The sequence below is a fragment of the Drosophila albomicans genome, chromosome 2R, assembly GCF_009650485.2.
Source record: "Drosophila albomicans strain 15112-1751.03 chromosome 2R, ASM965048v2, whole genome shotgun sequence".
Taxonomy (NCBI): Eukaryota; Metazoa; Arthropoda; class Insecta; order Diptera; family Drosophilidae; genus Drosophila; species Drosophila albomicans.
Window position 1 is genome coordinate 20,316,807 of NC_047631.2, and position 12,822 is coordinate 20,329,628.

Consider the following 12,822-nt stretch of genomic DNA (forward strand, 5'->3'; position numbering starts at 1 on the left):
CGTGTTGGAGATGCGATGAGATTGGAATAATCTGCAGATCTTTGTATATTTTTGCAATACTACTCGCAAAACTATAATGTTTCAGTGAGCATAGACAACGAGGCGACGGCATTATAATTATGCTAATTTTCGTTGATGTTTTAGCATATATCATTTTTGTGGCTTTGTGGCATTATCACGCCCATGTACGTATTAATTTTGAACATTTAATTTACATAATATTCGGTTTCCGAATGAGACGTGTGGCCAGAAGAGGTTAACACTCCCTTTTGTCGAAGTACAATGGATCGATCGATCGATCGGTGAACAAACATATGTAGTTTTATATTGATTTTTAATCGCTGCTTCTTTGTGTTTGGCCCGCAGACAAAAGCAATCCATATCTCGATCTGAATTCGAGGCACTTTATACACTATTCATTCGGAGCCTAAGTTGTCATTCGAGACGATCGCTTGACAACTCAACTAAAATATGATTGTGTTTTTGCCAATTTTGGTTGTGAAGCTCGTTTATAGATGATAATCATATGCCAAAAATAATAATGGATATATTTATATTCATTACCAGGTTGTTTGCCTAAACATTATGGATTGTTTTACTCTAAAGTAGGCTAAATATGGAGTCATGTAGACATACATTTAGTTGGTTCTATTGTTATGATGAAATTTGATATTTATTGTCACAAGTGTTTTCGCTTTTCAATCACTAATTTATTTACCTTCATTTAAGTCGAATAAAATCGAAATGCTAATTTTTGTTTTTATTGAAATAGTTAATCGACTTGGGCGGCTGCTCTTAATTATGGCATCATAAAATGCAGAAAAGGCAATCAACTGGCATGCTAAGTAGTTTATGACATCGAAATGTAATTCCATGTTTAGCTTTAAATACTTGTGCATTGTTTTAAATTCCGTAATCGGATTTTGGCAAACGATTTGAATTTATTGATTATACACATTGCAAAAGCAATTACCTAATAGCATTTTGCTCAAATTGGTGGCAATCTCTTCTTCATTCATCTCATTCTTTGTTGGCTTTTGGAATGGGTATCCGCAAATGAATGCCCACGCTTGCCGCAGACACTTTGTCCGTCTGACTATCTATCGATCCATTGTCCTATCCGTTCTCAGCAACTCATTAAATGCCACAGACGCACTAACTGTGCCGAGGTGTGAGTCTTTGTCGCCGTTGAAAACCAATTGCCACAAAGCCAAGAGAAACGAGCAAAAAGGGTAAAGAGCGAAACGGAAAACGGGAAACGGAAATGATGCGCAACGTTGGCGTCAGCCATGACACTTAATTAAAGCGCTGCATTGGAATTGATTTAAGCAAGTGTATTACGTCGTAATTAGAATTTGCCATCATCTAAATTGTGTGTTTCGTTTAACATGCAAACTACTTTCAGAGCTGCTCAGCTTAACGCGTACTCGTAATTATGCAATGAATTGTGTGTGCAAAAAGTGATCAACGATTAAGCATAATAAACATGTCCATTTATTTTGAAGTGGAGGAGATATGTCAATGCTGACATGCAAATTGTGTAACGCAATGCTAGAAACCCGTTACCCAATTGCGCTTGCACAAAAAAGCATATTCATCAATGCAGAAAAGCGATGAATATTTGGCATAAGAGTAGTGCCTCGAGCAGTCAACTGTCAGTTTCACTGACAGACGCTGCATCCACCATTTGATCATATCGATCTTGTAGGTATCTAGAAGAACTGCATTAACTGATTCTCGCTCAATTACCACAGTCTTAAATAAGCCGATGCGTAGCATTGAACACATAGATGTTTCAAGTGGACTGTATGGCACTTCAAGTCTTATAGTTTGATTGCATTTATCTAGAGGCGGTGGCATCAAGTTTTGGTCACTTGGGTTCTGAGCAGAACGTAAATAGTCCTCGTTGATGTGAAGTTTTTCCGTATGGCTTACGTGGCCAGCAACCTCCTGCTTGCGTATGCAAAAGTCATGATCCATACGCGACATATAATCTTCATCTGCTCGATGAGCCAGTTGTCGTTCAATAAGTTTGTCATTGAGTAGTCCATCACGCATATGCAGTAATACAGCAGCGACGTTGTTGACCAATGAGTATATCTCCAATTCAATAGTAATGCACTTTGACACTGTATTCAACATTTCGACTGCTTTATGATCCAAGTTCAACGTACACAAGTTCAACGTGCACTGGTTTTTCTGAAAAAAGCACCACAAAATATCGATATATTCATTAGTTAGACAGCGTTTACCAACACAGTCTAAAATAGACTAAAATAAAATGTGTTGGTAAACGCTGTCTAAAATAGACTTAAAGAGACTGTGTTGGTAAACGCTGATGAATATATCGATAATTTGAGGTGCTTTTTTCAGAAAAACCAGTGCACTTAATTACGTTGAACAACACGGGATTGAAGTTGTCAGTGACAGCACGTGTATGCCACGCTGCAAAAAATGAAATGTGCTACTTCCTTTATCATCTGTCTTTGACAAGATTGTGGCATGCAAAATATCGCATGTAAGTGCAAAATCCGGATATATAAATAAACGACAAAAACTAATAAATACGATTTTTTGTTTTTGTAGATTGTAAATTGTAGCAAGTTTTTTTTACTTTCAACCCAATGAACTGTTGGATCGCAACGAGAGCATGACGGAACTAATTAACTCACCACCGCACCTTAGCTGTCATGTGCAGGATCCAAGCATTATTACAACGGGCTTGCAGCTTCTGGCCAAGCATAAGCGTCACTTTCAGCGCGTCAGCTTATTTAAGACTGTGGTAATTGAGCTAGACTCATGCAGTTCTTCTAGACACCGACCCAGCGTCTGTCAGTGAAACCGATTGTGATAAGTTGACTGCATTGATGACTATGATCTTTTGTCACACCATGCAAAAATCCAATGCAATAAGGAACGAACGAAATATGTGTGTATTTTAGCTGGACGTGGCTTCAATCCAAAAACTATGCAGTCTCATTTTGAAGAGCACGACATGATCGTTAATTTGGATGTCGCAGTTCTTGAGGACGATATTCGTATTGTAACTATTAATTTGCAATAGAATTGATTTAATTTTTAAATTTTAAAACTTATATTTTAGATCAACCAAATGCATTACCATATCGACGGTATGTTCTTTCGCAGCGACCCTAATCAACTGCCAGAGATGAGGGACGTGCTACTATTTTTAAACAGCTGCAATCTTTGCTTACATGGTCTTTATAAATGACTATCAATTGTTGCGTTTTTTCTTAATTTCTTTATTCTGTAGGCTTCTGAACAAAGATCGGAGTTTTATTGAACCTGTCAATTTCTGATTATGTTTGGGAGGACATGTCTGATTTGGAACCTGCCGTCGAACCGTTTGGCAAGCGAGCCATATTGCCCATACATTGCCATTACGAACTCGAAATCAAGAATATGAGTAACTTGTTGGCCTTACAAGCTAATTACAAACAACTTTACGGCTGGCGCAACTTGTAAGTATTTATACGCCTTGAGTACCTTACACATAATAAACATGTTCATTTTTTTTGCATGCTTATGCTTGGCCAGAAGCTCCAAGCCCGTTGTTGGATTCGTTGGATTCTCATTCAAAATGAGACTGCATACGTCCAGCTAAAATACACACATATTTTGTTCGCTCCTTGTTGCATTTGATTTTTGCATGGTGGGACAAAGGAGCATGGTCATCAATGCAGTCAACTTATCACAATCAGCTAAGGTGTTGTGGTGAATTAATTAGCTCTGTCATGCTCTCGATGCGATCCAATAGTTCATTTGGTTTAAAGTAAATCTTGCTACAATTTACTTTCTACAAAAACAAAAATGATTCGTAATTAATTAATGAATTAATTAATTATGATATTTCATCAAAATCCGGATATATAAATGAACGACACAGTCATAAACTGTGTCGGTCATTTATATATGCGTATTCGATATTTTGCCTGCCACAATCAAAATAAATTTCAAACGATACACAAAGGGCGTATCATAATCATCATAAAGTTGAAGCTGCTTGCCCCGAAATATCATTTTATTTTATTTGTTGCTCTTCGTTTCTTCTCTGGCCAGCTGGATTTCAGACTGAAATCCGCAATTGCTGCGTGTGGGAAACTCCTACAAATGGACTGGTTGATTGTGATGTAATGAGTTTAATGGGCTTTTGAACTAAAGCCAATTGAGGAGAGGCATTTTATTTTATACGGATTTGCTCGGAAATGATGAGGACCCTTTCGAGGATGATGTGGCGAGTGGACATACTACGCATACGCCATGGTAAACGAGTGGGAGTATAAGAGACAACAGCAAAAAATTTAGTTATGCCTGACAGGCAGCTTCAGCACGCTCATATTTTATGCATGACCAGCTCTCGCTGAGCTGTCAGCCCTGTTGCCTGTCAGTCGAGGGACTGGGCGAATTGCTTTCCAATTGACTAAGCACACTACTCAGCCAAGTACTCACGTGCAAAGTCTTCAGATGGCTCAGACAGAAGAGGCAGCAAAAACAGAGAAAAAGGTTGGCCCATTGCTTTGGCGAGGAACTGGGCGCGGTCAAGTTGCGATTGCCATTTGTTGGGGCGCGCCGGGACGCGTCCCAATAAACTTCAAGTTATCGGGTTAATCAAATGGATCATCGATTTTATGTTACAATGACACGAAATCCAGCACAGACAAAACTCATTATTTTTCATGGCTCTGACGCAGTTGTCGGCCCCGAAAAAAGGTAGACAAGCCGTCGAAGAAACAACGCTGAAAAGTCGATAAGCTAATTAAAATAGTTGCAACAACTCAATCGGGCAGCCGAAGAGGCTTCAAAGTTTCGTTTTCGGGGCACAGCTTTTACCTTTGACCCCTGAAGCTGCGCATTATTAATGATACTCGCCGGTAAATGTCATTCATCAAAATGCGAAATTTAAGTTAGAGTCTCGTCATTTTCATTTCGATTGTGTCTGGCGAATTTACGAGAGAGTTCCCCAGAGCTGGCAGACGGATGCTGCGCTTTGTGCAACATTTAAATATAAATACGAATATATATGTATTGTATATTTATATAAATATGAATATTACGCTAGTCTCTGACGCTGATGTATGCAAATGCTGCTCATTCATTTTTGACGCAGTTCCCAAAGGTCATGTTAATGCGGCATTTGTTGCCCTCGGCTCAAAGCACTCACTTGGCTTTTAGCGATTCTCGCTCGACTCTCTCTCAACTCTCCACTGCCGGCTTATGCATAAATACATGAAATATGCAAATCCCGCATACAACGCAACGCAACAACAGCTTATCTATGTGTTGTGCTCTGTATCATGTACTATTTGGCAATTTTGCTTTTGCACACTTCCCACCAGCAGCAGCATCAGCAACAACAGCATGAATCAAACTGAGGGGCAGCTACTACATAGACTACAACTAGTACTTCTTGCCACTGGCTACTGGCGACTCTGGCAGCCCCACAGGTTGATGGCACTCTTGTGTATTTGGATTTGGATTCAGTTTTAGTTTGCTGCAAAACTTGTCCATCCGAAATTGCAAAAGTTTTGCACTGAATGTAATAAAGTTCTTCATGTGCATGTGATTCTCTATTGGTATTGTCCAGTGTACACCTGGACTAGGGAATTCTCATTCTTTAAGCTGGCATAAATAATCTAAATGGACTTTCTATGCTCAACTCTTGTCTCTAATAAATTTACAAATTTATGAAAAACTTAAAACAAAAAAAAATAGCGAAACAAAAGTCGAATTTAATCCTTTCGGGCAGGCCAATTGCTTCTGGTTCAAAAAATGATGTGAGACAAAGAGCATAAAATTGGCTTCATTGAGTTCGTTTTATGATGTTTTGGGGCGTAAAGAATCGCACGTGGCACGTTGCTAGAATTTCAATTGGGAACTGGGAGCTGAGAGAGAGTACACAGAGACACGACAAGACACAAGGAGAAAAGTGGCACGAATTAAAAGTCAATCGTAAGAGCAATGCACTTTGGGTGAAATTGAAATAAAGCTGAGCAAAAGTTGGCATTGCTTATTTATGGACTCCGGGAATACTGTGTCAATGTCAATGATTAAAGATTGTCGATAAGGATACGGAGTGAATTTGCATAAAAACGAGATGCTAAGCAAGTGGCTTCGCTTGGTCATAATCGTCATACAGTGGCACATAAAAGTAGGCAACACGCTGGCTAGTAGCCAGGCCTGTAGCCTGCGGACTTGAGCGTAATCAAATTAATATCATGCTCGCACTTCAGCAAATAACTGTAATATGGCTCTTGGTCTCTCGAAATTATAGCACTTATGAAGCACCACTTTAGCTACGCAGACAGTCAGACAGAAAAAGAGACAGACAGAAGGGTAGACAGATGGGCCAGAAGGCAGGCTGGGCTCTTCTTTTTGTAATATGTATTTATCTCGTGTTGAAAACCTCATCAGGCTTAAGCACAGCGCTTAATTACCCACAGCCACAGCAGCAGCAGCAGTAGCATCAGTGTGTCCTTGTCTCTGTGTGTCAGCTGTATGTGTGTGGGTGTTAGTGTGCTTCACTCTCAGCATATGTGTGTTTCGGCTTGTGTGTGTTCGTGCTGTATTACTTCATTTGACTACCCATCCGTCACGTAGGCAAACAGAAGTACGAGACACCACACTGAAACCGCAATGACACAAGCGGCAAATAACCGCAAAGAGCAAAAAAGCGAAACAAACAAAATTTAATAAATTATTTAATATCCACAATATGGCCTGCAGGCACTGTAAACTTGTGTCATTACTTACGCTTAAAGCGAGTAGAGAAAACATCGAAGATGAGCTTTAAATGCCTCACGTGTATGGAGCCCATTAATAGCCAAGTTTTATTCTGGCTGCCATCGCGTGCATAATTAAAGCTTTGACCTTTCGCCACGACAGGTGCAAAGGCATCGCTATAATGCTATTTGCAGTGTCAACAGTGTGTTATTTTTAGAAATCACAAATCGTCTATGTGTGTGTGTGTATAAGAGTTGCAGGTCATTGCTTTCGTTGTGCAAAAGCTGGATGTCTCCTCAAGCTATGTAAATGAAATGCTGCTGATCTTCCCCGGTGATAAAATACATTTTTATACGGATGCCAGGTGTGACCCTTGGCATAAGTCTTGCCGAGCCATTTACCATTTACCATTGACCTTGGCTCCCCGCTTCAGCTTTTTAATTAATGCGACAGCTGGCCAACGTTTTCTTGCTTTAATGGTATTTTTATACAGAATGCGAATAAATTTCAGTTTACACAATGAGGCGAAATATTGAAGATGGAAATGTTTAGAAATTACTCGCCTTTGCTTTTGTTGCCGCTACACAGATTTATATGAGGAATGTCCCTTTGAGTCGCCGAATGGAATCCCAACAGATGCCTCTTTAATGAATACATATACCTGTTTATGCAAGTGTATGTGTGTGTGTCTGTATGTGTGTCATTCTTTATTCAATAAAAGTGGGGAGGCAAAACACATTTTGCACGCAGACCCATAAAGTCCTTATGGTTGACGAGGCGTTTAAGTGCTTAAAAGTCAGCGCAACTTTTCCAATTTTTATCGAGCAAATATAATGTGTGTGTGCTTAATATAAATGGCATGAGTATGTGTGACAGAGTGTCTGTGTGTGTGTGTCGGAGTCGTTAAAAGTGCTTAAATACCGATACGGATCATTGAATGGCAGTGACAGTTAAATTTGATCCGTGCTCAGGCTCCAGAACACTTGCGTTTTGTTCAACTTTGCCATTGCTGCTGATGTTTGCTGAAACTTGGAACTCTGGTACTCGGTGCTCGGTCCTCGGCAATCAGCAATCGGTACTCGGTACTATGTAGGTGCTCGGGACTCACTTTTTTGCCCCAAGTCCTACTGAAAATCTACCCTAATCACATTTACTCGGCCAGCTAGCTTTTAACCTTGTCAAGCGAGTAAAGCGACGCATTGCAACAATGCTGTTGCAACTTTGTCTACGTTGTGGTTAAGGGCTCTGGGAAATTTATTACTTTCGCTGGCGGCAGCTCGAGGTTTGTGCCCCACTCTTCTCCCTTCTGCCCAGCAACAGTCAGAGGTTTGTTGAGTGATTTTCTTGGTCGCGCAACATCAACTTGTTTGAGCAACGTAAATGAGTAGAGAGCAGAGTAAAGTAGAGTAGAGTAGAGTGTTGTAGCCAAGTGTTGAACTGCCGGAAACTTGTTGCTTGCCTCTGTCCGGTTTATGGTTTATGGCTTGAAAGGAGCTCGACATAGTTTGTTGACTCGATGGCTTTGCAATTTTAAAGTTGCTCTCACTAATTGCCATTTGGCTACGCAATCATTACAAATTTAACAATTTGCACTTCAGCTTAATGTCGACATTGAAGATATTTGTATTATTCTCGCATTCCTTGGCGTATTTATTTTGGTTTCCGTTCGTGTCTATTAAAGATATTAGAATTCATGGGCAAACCTGTGCTTTGATGGCATTTGAAGCAGGCGAAGCCACAGAATTCTATAATTCGCTTCGCTTTTGCACGTCTGTCACGTGGCAATTTACTTTCTGTGTGTGTGAGTGTGTGGGTGCTCGGAGGTGTGTGTGTGTGTCAGCAATAAAGCAATAAAGAAAAGTGAAAATGCCGAGCAATGAATGTGACACTTTTGATTGAAAGCAAGGACATGTGTGTACATAACCGTATGCGTAAGGGGACTGGATGATGGACTGCTTTCCTTTTCTCTCCTATCCTCTGCTTTGCTTTGCTCTGCTCTGCTCTGCTCTGCACCTCAATCAAATTCATACTCGGAATAATATAATACCCGTCTGAACAAATAGTATACAAATACGAGTATGGCATAGAATACGACTACTCTCTGTGCGAGTTCGTCAACGGCATTTGACTGATAATTGAAAACGTGTCAACAAGTTAACAAGTTCCGCATATAGAAAAACGTTCCACGCAGCTTTTATATCCTCGAGAAAAACGTGCTGCGAGACGCTGCCATAAAGATTATTGAGCGAATCCTCATCATTCTCCACTTCCACTGTCTGTGAATGAAACTAGATTTGCAAGTCATAAAAAAAAGATACTTTTGCTGTATACAAAAAAAAATGGTAACAATAATTTGTAAATAATTCGAAATAGAATAAGTGTAATATTTGAACTCGTTTTTACATTTGTCATGTGTGAATTGTTTGTTCAATTAAGTATTTGTGCAAACACTTTCCGCTAACCCCTCCCCCTCTTCCCTTCTCTTCGTTTTGGGGGGCATTTGTAAGCGTGTAGTTGCGTCTAGCGTGGAAATTTGCGGCCCCGTGCTAATGACAAATCAAATAAACGATTCCAACGCGTTTGAAGTTCGTACAAAGCGTTATCTTTTTCCCGAAGTAATGCCGCTGATCGCGAGTCATTTTGTTGAATTAAATTAGTAATGTTCGCAGCTATTTACGCCCGAACCCGATAAGAACTCGGTCCGGCCGGCAGATATTGTTGTTGATAGCAAACAAAACATAACAGCGATCGACAACAAGTAACTTCGCACCGGGCAGTTGTGCGTGATATTCGCTGAGAGTCGGACGTGAAAGCTCAAATTAAATACGTTACCTTAGGTCGAACTGGAAATTCCCGAGAATTGAGTATTAGCCAAAGTCTGAGTCATATTTTTGGCAATGAATGTTGTGCTTATTGTGACGCTGATCGTTTTCGCGACAGTCGTGCAAGTTATTACGCACAGTGGTGAGAATTCAGACAGTGGTGAACGATTCGATAAATGCCCAGATGAGCGAATGATATGTCGGTTGGGAGATCGTAGTTACACTCCAGTGAACTGTTTACCTAAGCAAAAAACAGTAGACATACCAGGCTTTGTGTACTGCAATCATACGCACTGTGAGCCGGAAGTGTTCGAGCATGATTACATTGTGCGCAATCATGACCAAACGCCGCACACCAACAAATGGAAGCGCACCAGAGTCGGTGAAGCGGCTACGTTGCACGATGTTTGCCTACTCCGCAATGGTCTTCCAGTCACCCGCAAGTGCCAACTAAAGGCTATGCGTGCCCAGTGGGAACCCATTGATCAGTGGTCGAAGGTTGTGTGCATGCGAACCTTTCGACAGCATTCGATCAGTGTGGAACTGAACAATCTGCACGATGACATCTTGGAGGGCAGGCGACTCACCAACAGCACGCAGGGACGTCGCAGCACAACAGCCATGATGAGGAGCATGTTCCACCAGCGTCAGCGAACTGTGTTGCCAGCGGATATTCATGTAACGGATCAAGTCTTTGGGGTGCTCATGGATCAGCCAAAAGATGGAGCTTTGGGTGCGGATTTGATTAGCATTTGTCACGAAATTATGTCCACAGATGCAAATGTGCTGCAGCTATCCGCCACACTGAATGCGACCAATAGTCTGCTCAATAAATTTGAGAACTATATGGATGCACTGCCTCACTTTGTGCGCTGTGGCCAAACAATGGTACAGCCAGCCAGTGAAGAAGGTGAATCAGTCGATGCAGATGTTGAAACGGTTAAATTTCTAAATTTTGGAGTGCAGGCTTTGATAAGCAGCAATCTGAGTGTGTTTTATTTGGATCCCTCATGTCGCAACATCACGGGCCTGGCGATTTATTCCGCTGCAAGTGCAGACCGGCAGCATTCCAACAGTGGTTTTTGGTATCGATTTCTGTATGGCAACGAGAGCGTGAATAAACTCAAGCAGGAATCAAATCTGGAGGCTGCAACGTTTGTGCCACAGCAGCTGTGGGACAACATCAAGACAGCATCAGGTGTCTCAATAATGATTCTTAAAATATACGCACACGATGCGCTCTTTGTGGAGACTTCAGAGCAACGCAGTCGGCGACCACGCAGCAAAGTGTTATCCATATCGATTCCCGGACTGGCGGGTAAGTGAATCAATGAGGCTGCTTTTTTGCTGCTTAACTAAGAAAACAATTATTCTCGCCAGATGGGAAACTGCCTCAAGCACTGCCATTGCTGCTGCGTAACGAGAATCAACGACATCCGGATGCGAGGGCCAGCGAGACGGGCAGCGGCTGTGGCTATTGGAACTATCAGACGTGGCTGACTGACGGGATTACGACTGATGCTGACACAACGGATATTCTTCGAGATCCAATTATCGTTTGCCAGACGAGACATCTCACACAGTTCTCATTTCTGGTGGGCGGCAGTTATCGCATCAATGACTTGGGCGACGAAGTGCTGGTCAGCCCCATAAATGAGCGGGTGCTCGACATAATATCCATTGTGGGCTGCGCACTCTCCCTCTTCGGTGTGCTGGGCATCTTTGTGACTGCCGCGCTGTTCAAGAGCTGGCGCAGTCAAGCCTCCACCAAGGTGCTTTTGCATCTCTGCCTGGCCATGACACTGCAAATGGTGCTCTTTGTGTTCATCAATACGGACGATTTGTCGGAGCAATTAGTTGTGCATGGCGATACCGTTCGCTGCATCCTGCTGGGTGCCACACTTCAGTATTCAATTTTGGTGCTCTTCTGTTGGATGCTCATCATTGCGTTTTTGCAATTCCAACGCTATGTCACAGTGATTGGCATCGAACGGCCAAAGCATTACATACTCAAAGCCGCCCTAGTTGCCTGGCTATTGCCATTGTTGCCCACACTGCTGGTGGCCTGTATCGATCCCAACAGTTATGTGCCGACCAAGGAACAGCTCGACACTGACACGGGCATATGTTATCCCTCGGGCTATGGCCTCACTTTCGGTGTTGTGCTGCCCATCACACTCATTGTCGTTGCGAATCTTGTCATCTTTGTCTATGTCTTCTACAGTATTTCGCATTCACTCAGCCAGAGTATTCATCGCTCTGAACGTAAGATGGTCTACAAACAAATTCGTCTCTCGATATTGCTCTTCTTCCTTTTGGGTCTCACATGGATCTTTGGCATATTTGCCTTTATGCAGGCTGGCGTCGCATTCTCATATCTTTTCTGCCTGACCGCCACCATGCAAGGCTTTGTTCTCTTCATTTACTTTGTGCTGCTCGATGAGTTCAATCGAAAGGCCTGGCTGGGACTGTTGTGTCCAACCAGAAGGAAAATGAATGTACAAAAGCGCACAACAGAACTGCAGTCGATGACGACTACATCATCCAACTTTTCAGGCAGATCGGTGCATTAACAACATGCTCCAATTGTTTAGATTATCGAACAAATTATCGCTTGTCAATTATTTATACTTAACGTTAAAATAGAAATAAAAATAATTAATAATATTCTTTTTGTTCTAGTTTCTTCAGCGTTAAATACTGAAGCATTTATTAACCTCGCCTGAGGTGTGTAATTGAACCTCGGAAAGCTCTCAGTTTGATTAGCTGAGTGTGAAATATTTAACGCACAAGTGATTGATATGCTTGTTGAATGAGGACGAATAAATAGCAGACAGGCAACATAAGCTCTGCTACAAGTTCCAAGTTCCCACAGTGTACACAAATAACAGCAGGAAAATTTCATTCTTCACTCTTTATGTATTTTTATATTTACGGTGTGAGATAGTAGCGACAGTTGCTTTATGGCCAAGAGAACATGCAGGCTAGCAACGGCATTTTAGCATAACATGGAAAGTACATTTAATGCACTTTCGTAAACTTTTCCTTTCTGACAAATGGGCATATCTTATCGCGATGTCAAGGACAGCATATGGAGCAATATTTAAGTGTGACACTGAAAGCTGTCAGCCAGGCAGGCGACCGTCTGTTAAATGTTTATTTTAATATGTGACTTCAAATTACCTGCTTGTTTGGGTTTAAGGATAAGGACAATGTGCAAGTGTGTGCTTGAAAAATACATTTTGTATTTTGTAGAAAT

The 12,822-nt window shown here is 41.5% G+C and overlaps 1 protein-coding gene and 1 long non-coding RNA gene across 3 annotated transcripts; both read left to right on the forward strand.

The window, feature by feature from the left end:
- Positions 1-2,374: 2,374 nt before the first annotated feature.
- Positions 2,375-3,990, forward strand: LOC117574520 (uncharacterized). Of its 2 annotated transcripts, none has more exons than XR_004572792.2 (5): positions 2,375-2,518; positions 2,587-3,043; positions 3,104-3,218; positions 3,275-3,482; positions 3,562-3,990. It is a non-coding gene; the product is annotated as an uncharacterized LOC117574520 (long non-coding RNA). The 2 variants fall into 2 exon arrangements; XR_004572791.2 differs by having other exon boundaries at positions 2,377-2,518; positions 3,559-3,990.
- Positions 3,991-9,528: 5,538 nt separating this feature from the next.
- LOC117576233 (adhesion G-protein coupled receptor G7) lies at positions 9,529-12,193 on the forward strand. Its single transcript, XM_034260851.2, has 2 exons — positions 9,529-10,881; positions 10,944-12,193. Exons 1-2 carry the CDS (start codon positions 9,639-9,641, stop codon positions 12,134-12,136), a joined length of 2,436 nt encoding a protein of 811 aa, XP_034116742.1. The 5' UTR covers positions 9,529-9,638; the 3' UTR covers positions 12,137-12,193.
- The last annotated feature ends 629 nt before the right edge of the window (positions 12,194-12,822 follow it).